We start from the raw sequence: 8,247 nt of genomic DNA, 5'->3' as shown, positions 1-8,247 counted from the left end.
ATTCCACCTTACCCCAGTAAGAATGGCTAGCATTAATAAATCAATGAATAACAAATGCTGATGAGGCTGTGGAGAAATCGGAACCCTTCTCCATTGCTGGTGGGAATGTAGACTGGTGAAATTACTGTGGAAATCAGTTTGGAGATTCCTCAGTGAAATAGGTCCCACTGAACTCAGCTATTCCCCTGCTGGGTATTTCCCCAGAAGCTCTAAAATATTATATCACAGTGATATATGTGCACCTATGTTCATATAGCGCAATTTGTAATTGCTAAATTGTGGAAGCAACCCAAATGTCCATCCACTGAGAATAGGATAAGAAAATTGTGATGCTTTTGTATAATAGAACATTACTCAGCTATAAAGAACGATGAACTCGAGGCCTTTATAGGTAAATGATCACATAGAGACCATAGTCATAAGTGAAGTAAATCAGACCTGCATGTGCAAGCACCACATTGTCTCACTAGTGTAAAACCTGAAAGAGTTAATTTAAACTCAGAGGAATGATACAGCTTCTTTAAGAAACTTAATTCAACAACATTCAAAGGAGATTGCACTTTGTCAATACTATGTTCAGTGTTCTTAACACAATTCTCTCAGGAAGGGAAGGGTGAAGAAATTGTCTGCCCATCAACCCCTGCAAGGTGTGTGAACTTGTATTACTGATGTTCATCCATCTTCATAGTGACTAACTGCTTTATTCTTTAAGCAAAATCCAAGTTTTGACTTGAAAGGATTTCAGTTTTATCTTTAATTTTATCTTTAGTTGTCAAATACAATTAAATGTATTCATAGATGCAGTGGTATGTGCTACTATATATTTATATTACCTAATAGCTAAATCAAGTGGATTAATGTGTCCATTATCCCAGTATTTCTTCACATGCATGAGTGTGGATAGCAATTTTGTTTGGGATACATTTAACTACTAATATTAAGGAAATATCTTTTTCCTGAAATAAAGCATTTCAACAGACGTGGATACTTGTTACTATTGAAGAGTATATGTACTTCACTAAATATATTATTTTTCTCTAGCAAACCGTGAGACTATTTGAAAAGATCATATTTTCTAAAGATGTGCACAGTATAGTTCTGTACACAAATTTTATTCTGAATATATATAGCACGGTGATGTTAAGTATATAACAAGTATGAAAGAATGATGAAGCAACTCTTCCAGGAATCTTGTCAGGCCACTGAGCTCTTCCATGAGAAAGGTATACCCACCATTCATTTAATTCCAAAGACGGTGCAAAAAGTCAGTCTTTTAATATCATGATATCCATACTTAGGTTGTAATTATATGAGTGTGGAAGGGACACAAGCATTCAGTTCATAGATGGTACTGGACGGCACTGGAAGATAATCATGGAATCTTTTCCCTGACGACCTCTTTACTTTCTCTTCAGGCTTACAACCAGCAACTACCAGAACTACCTGGCCTTCGCTTTTGCCATAGAAGAGATCAACAGGAATCCTCGACTTTTACCCAACATTTCTCTGGGCTATGAGTTCCACAATTTCATTAGCCGTCATTGGATGATGCTAGAAAATTCCTTCATTTTGCTCACAGGACAACACGAAATCCCTAATTATATGTGTGGGAGACAAAGTAAGTGTGCAGCAGTACTGACAGAAATGTCATGGGGCACCTCTGGTCAGATCGGACCACTGCTGGAACTCTACAGATTTCCCCAGGTGAGGATTGTGGGGAAAGGAAATGGTGGAAGCACACCCATGGGTCTTCTACTACCAGGAGCATAAAGGGTTAAAAGTGAGCCTGAGATATGCATCTTTCAAAGAGTATAAGGCACCAGAGTCTCTGTACACAGAAAATTCGTGGGGTATAGACATTTTCTTTTCCCTTCATTCTTTTTGATCAAAGAGGAGGAAAGAAGGAAACAAACGTTTCTGGGTTATTTGAGTACACTAATTCACTTGTTAAAAAAATCTGAGGGTGATGTATAGAAAGATGGAAAGAACGCGTGTCTCCTAAGAATTGTAGGTGTTACTCAGCACACTTCAGAGCTACTACTGTGCTTTCCATCAACACTTCATGACATCACAAGTTTTCTTTTCCTTTAAGGTTACCTTTGGCTCATTTGATCCTACACTGACTGACAGTGGCCAGTATCCTTCTGTCCATCAGGTGGCCCCAAAAGACACGTATTTGGCCCTTGGTATGGTGTCCTTGATGCTTCATTTCCGCTGGACCTGGGTGGGCCTGCTCATCACAGAAGGCCACAAGGGTCTTCAGTTTCTCGCAGATGTAAGAGCCGAGATGGACAGGAACAGAGTCTGTGTAGCCTTTGTGAAAATGACCTCAACTGGGGCTGTCTCATATGTCTCATTTACAAAGCAGCATGATGTCCTGACTGCCGATACTGCATCAGCCAATGTGGTGGTTATTTACTATGATACTGATAGTACACATGATGTAAACTACATCATAGTGCAAGACTTAGTGACATGGAAAGTCTGGGTGACCAACTCACGATGGCAGGCTGACCTGTCTGGGAGAGATTTCATACTTGACCCTTTCCATGGGATGCTTGTTTTTTCACATCACCACAAAGAAATCTCAGGTTTCAAAAATTTTGTCCAGGAAGCTACCCCTTACAAATATCCAAAAGACACTTATCTTTTTATGTATTGGTCCAAGAATTTCGGTTGCTCATTCTCTGAGTCTGACTGCGCCTTGAAGAACTGTACACCTAATGCCTCCCTGGCTTGGTTGCCTCCAAATCGTTTTGACACAGTCATGAGTGATGTGAGCTACAATATATACAATGCTGTGTATGCTGTGGCCCATGCCCTTCATGCGATGCTTTTGGAAGAAGTACAAATTCCACTAAGGAGAAATAGAGCAGTGATGTTGTTTCGCTACTGGAAGGTAATGTATATTTTCTTAGAGGGCATGCAGTGTCATCAAGGTGCCCCTCTCAAGTTATTCTATGTGTTTCATCCAAGAATAGTGAAATCATTTCTACAAAATACAACTCATTGTGTATGACACTTACTGTTCAGGTAATTCTTCAGCTGAGTTGAAATGATCCTCAATCAAGGAGCCACTGGAAGTAGGAGGAAACAGGAGGCCAGCTCCTTCCTTCTGTCTGTAGGATGTCAGCACCTTACCCATGTAAACATGTTCCATTATTTTCTTACAGGACAACTTGAAAACCTGTAGTCATTTACAAAACTAAATGGGGTTAAACCTAAAAGTGCATTTAATTAAATTTCATGTAATTTTACAACTCTTCAGATACTGATGAACCCATTTTTTCGTAGATGCTAAGGGAATAGTGGAGTAGACAATGAAAGTTGTGCGTTTTAGAACCTTTGATTCCACAGTTGATGGTTTCACCCTAAAACTGTCCCCTTTATTGAAATGCAAGGGCAGAGAATACTTTTTTTCTGAAACTGATTGACATTTTTTGAACATGGTGATATTTTAATCCTTAGACAGTCATGTGCTCCACTTTAACAGATACCAGTGCTAACGTTGCTTTCAGTAAAGCAGATTAAAGGCACTTAGGGACTTTCCCCCATCCATAGTTCCTGTCCTTACCCTGGAACCCTGTTCTCATAGCACAATATGTCTCTTTTAGCTGCATCGCTCTCTGAGGAACATCCAATTTTGCAATCCTGCTGGAGACCAAGTGAACTTGGATGACAGAAGGAAACTGGACTCAGAGTATGACATTCTCAATTTTTGGAATTTTCCAGAAGGCCTTAGACTGAAGGGTAAAGTAGGAACATTTACTTCACATGCTCCCCTTGGCCACAAAATGACTTTATCTGAGGATATGATAGAGTGGGCCACAGGAAGTACAGAGGTATGTTGTACCTATCACTGCACAGGTATTTAACCTCAAGTGACCTAAACAGTGTCTTAGCTTCTCTGTCCCCAATTTTGCTCATGTAGTGGTCATATGTGGAAACTGAATAATAATAATGTTTTCAATATAAAAATATGATTTAGAACCTTTCTGATAAGTTGGAATGTAATGCATGTAATTATAATTTATATATATATATTTCATATTAAGAAATGCATTTGGCATTCAATTATATAGCTTTGCTCATGTATGCAAATTAATTTTATCTCTCTCACTCTACTAAAAGTCTAAGATGTTACCACTATATGTATTCTCCTTAGACTCCCCGCTCGGTATGCAGTGAGAGTTGCACTCCTGGATTTAGAAGAAGCCCTCAGGAGGGAAAGGCTGCCTGTTGTTTCGATTGCATCCCTTGTGCAGACAATGAGATCACCAATGACACAGGTAGGAGCAATCACCAATGCGTCCTGTTTTTGCATTCTCACTTTATTTGATATTCATTCCATCCATCCATACATCCATCCATCCATCCATCCATCCAGGAAATGAAAAAAATCTTGTAGAAAGCACCAATGATATAAATATTCCTCCACTTATCAAATTATTTGTTATCCTGAGTGCTGTTGCTAGGTTGGAAAACACATTTTTCCCTTTGAAATGCACTCTCATTTATTTTCCTTTTATTTCATTCTTACTCACCTTTTTTGTTCGTCTTTTCCGCTGCTACAAATTAAACCAAAATACACTCTCTCAATGATCTATGTCCCCAATATTCTTATTTGGTATTATGAGAGAGAATATCACCAATTTGCTTTAGACTGCCTCAAAAACTCAACAGACTGATCTCTGTCCACCAATTGCCTGGAATAACACATAGGCACCGTCACACCAGACTACATTGATTTATTTTTCTATTCCCATTAAAAGCAGTATTTTCTCAAGAAAAGCCCTTTCCCCTTCCGTACTGCTTCTATGTTCCATCTCATCATGAAGTTTAACACGGAGTAGGATTAAAGCCAACTCTTTGGAGTCACAGACAGTTTACAGTCAATACAAGATCAGGCACACTTCATCTTCCAGGGCCTGACGGTATTCTTCACACAAAGCAGTGCTCAGACAGATTGAATTCGATTGGAGGTGAGGCATGTCTTTGCTGTACAACATGCTTATAGCACAGCACAATCCAATTCCTAGGATTTTATTTCCATTCTCCTAAAATGCATAGGTGAGTGGGAGACAGACAATGACATAAATTGGAGTCTACCACAGAACTGCAAGGATAAGGGATTTAAGAAGTGATCATATCTGCATTTGAAGAGGGTGTCATAGGCATTTTTATAGAGATGATGGCTTTAGTGTTATATCACAATAAAAAGAGGTGACATAAATCCTTTTAGGATTAGTATAAAAGGCCAAAATGACATATTCAGCATTCATGGAATATTCAAATATTCCATGAAGGAAAATACCGTATTATTAAAACACAGATAAAATGAGGATGAGAATTGAAACATATTCTATAAACTATATGTCTTCTACAGTAGAAGACTGTTGCATACCATAAGTACGACTTTGGAAATATTTAGCTTTCTAATAAATCATGGCATGGTGGAATAATCTTCCTACTGAATATTTTCTAATTTGGTTTTGCGGTTGATATAAATTTTTATTTCAAAACATATTTAATGTGATTTCAAGTGCTCTCTGCAGTACATCAAGACTAATTACGTACTGTGTCATGTAGTTATTTTTAATATATATTTCCACAAAGTATAGGAATATGCTTCCCTTTAAAAATGTTCTATGTGCACATATAGAGAACAATGCACGCAATGATATCAGTTAATACATGATTCCAGTATGTATGATACTGTCATATATACTATATAGAATAGATCAAAGCACAAATTAAAAATCATGTGTGACTAAAAATCCTTTGTGTTAAAGCTAAATCTACACTGAGACAAATCTCCATTCTATATTACACATGCTTTTGTGCTGTTCTATATTTAAATAAAAACCTGAAATTCTGCATTTGAAATATTCGTCACACACTACAAAAACGTATAACAAGTTGAAAAGAAGAAAATGAAAGATGTGATGTCTGAAAGAAATTTTTAGAAAATTAAGACACATAAAAACAAACAGAATTAAATGTGGTTCTGGTAACAAAAAGTGACAACTCCTAGTACAACTGAGCAACAAGGAAACAAGAATTCAAAGTTTGCATATCTTGAGACATTTGACCATGACTACAGTTGTATAGAAAACCTTTCATAGCGAAATACAAGTAATTTCCCATTAATCTGTGCTTGAAATTTATAAAGTCCCAGGAAAAGTTAGCAAACCATTCCTAAAAAGAGATAAAAAGGCTCCAAATACTTATATATCTACAGTACCAGGTCTATGAATGGGTGAGAGTGTACAGTGTAATGCTTCCCTGCAAATTTTTGTTGATTAATAATGTTAGCAGTGAAATTTATGAGCACTTAAGGACATATTAATATTGACCTCATTCTATCAGAGAAAAGAGAAAGAGGAAAATCAATTCATTTTAACACAGGAGATAAATTGTATTACTCAAAGCTGAAAATGCATTTAGAGGAAATGGAGGTCACAGCCCACTTTCCTTTTCAAACTAAATTCACATATTCTATTTCAAATTGAGGTATGTGCTTCAGGGGGTGTTAGAAACTCAGAAAAATGCACTTTATAAAATATAATTAAGTACAGTAGCTCCTGGGAAAATAAAACCAATGCTAATAAATGCAAACAATATTTTAAAAGTGTACATCAGTGTGACTTACAAAGAAACAACAAGAGTATTTCTTACCAAATGAGCAGATGAAAAGTGTCTAACTGCCCCTCAGAAATGGAATTATTATATCCTATAGCTCACCTTGCAATTTGTGATCCATTTTTGAAGGCAAGAATTACATAAAGACTTTCTGTATCACATTTCGCCAGACATTACACTCTACATCATGGTCAGTGTAATGAAGAAAACACACAAAAACAAAAATATATTAGAAAGGGAAAAACATGAATGATAGAATTTTCCAGTGACACTGGTTTTTAGATATAAAATCCATGTCAATGTATAAAATGATGGTGGATTTCCTGGTAATGGTACACAAGGATATTACAAAAAAAAAAATTGTTTCCAAAGTCATAAGGCAGTCCGAGTTAAAAATCTGAAAATTGATTTTTGCAAATTTAAAATGATTACATATGTAGTAATATATCCTGTAATGGTTTTGAAGTTACCAGAATTAAATGGTTGAAATACCCCTTTGACAATAACAATTGTATGAGTGGATGCATTAAGCATGTTCATAGATGGAGAGGCTCAGAAATGGCACTAGTTAACATTCAATGTTTTCTTTCATATATTTCCCTGGGACTTAGCAAATCTTGTTGGCTTCCTCATATGAGGTTGTACATTGACTATCTGGGGAGTCATTCTTAAAGATTTTATTTAGGTCAAACAAGTGAACTACCTAATAAAGTTGATCCTTCATTACTTTGTGAATAGTGAATGCTTTTATGGATATGTCAGACTTAGAAGGAGAATGAATAATGATAGTATTATTTAGGAGTTATTATCTTTATACTGTTTTTTTATTTTGTGTCTAGAAAGCAATGGTGAAGTGAGGTGTGATGAAGCATGTCTGAAATCCAGGGCTTTGCAAGGTTGAGTCAAAGGATTTAAGTGCACACAACATAATGACTTAAGGAGATGCTTTCTCAAAATATAAATCTTAAAAGGGTTGGAAATATATCTCAGAGTAAGGTTTCTGAGGTCATTCTCACATAGAGAAAAACAAAGAGAAAGAAAGAAAAAGAAAGAGAAAGAAAGAAAAGAAAGAAAAAATTAAAAAGAACCCATTTAGTTAAAGAAGTCCAATGAGTTTCTCAGGAAGCTTGCAAAAAAAAAAATATAATAGAATAATAAAGAATAAAACCTAGGCAAGTGACACTTTTAATTTTTGCTAGATATGGAGCAGTGTGTGAAATGTCCAGATCACCAGTATGCCAACACTCAGAGAAACCACTGCCTGCAAAAAGCTGTGACTTTTCTGGCTTATGAAGATCCCTTGGGGAAGGCTCTGGCTGGCACCGCCCTTAGTCTCACTGTCCTCACAGCTGCTGTCCTTGGGCTCTTTGTGAAGCACCGACACACTCCCATCGTCAAGGCCAACAACCGGGATCTCAGCTACACCCTGCTCATCTCCCTCACCTGCTGTTTCCTCTGCTCCTTGCTCTTCATTGGCCGGCCCAGCACAGCCACCTGCATCCTGCAGCAGACCACATTTGCAGTCGTGTTCACTGTGGCTGTTTCCTCTGTCTTGGCCAAAACCATTACTGTGGTGCTGGCCTTTAAGGTCACCGCTCCAGGCAG

General features: G+C 37.2%; 1 protein-coding gene across 1 annotated transcript in view; it reads left to right on the top strand.

Moving 5' to 3' along the window:
- Positions 1 to 8,247, top strand: part of LOC102016949 — a gene marked incomplete at its 5' end in the record, with an annotated part of 69,164 nt that overhangs the window by 30,337 nt on the left and 30,580 nt on the right. Inside the window, 5 exons of the mRNA XM_013507207.1 lie at positions 1,416 to 1,704; positions 2,093 to 2,899; positions 3,615 to 3,842; positions 4,166 to 4,289; positions 7,842 to 8,230. Coding sequence (XP_013362661.1) covers positions 1,416 to 1,704; positions 2,093 to 2,899; positions 3,615 to 3,842; positions 4,166 to 4,289; positions 7,842 to 8,230 — 1,837 coding nt within the window. The remainder of the gene's footprint in view (positions 1 to 1,415; positions 1,705 to 2,092; positions 2,900 to 3,614; positions 3,843 to 4,165; positions 4,290 to 7,841; positions 8,231 to 8,247) is intronic.

This window comes from Chinchilla lanigera, unplaced genomic scaffold, assembly GCF_000276665.1.
Source record: "Chinchilla lanigera isolate Chin_1 unplaced genomic scaffold, ChiLan1.0 scaffold00123, whole genome shotgun sequence".
NCBI classification, from domain to species: Eukaryota; Metazoa; Chordata; class Mammalia; order Rodentia; family Chinchillidae; genus Chinchilla; species Chinchilla lanigera.
The sequence above is the reverse complement of the archived record's forward strand: the minus strand, read 5'-3'. Positions and strand labels throughout refer to the sequence as shown.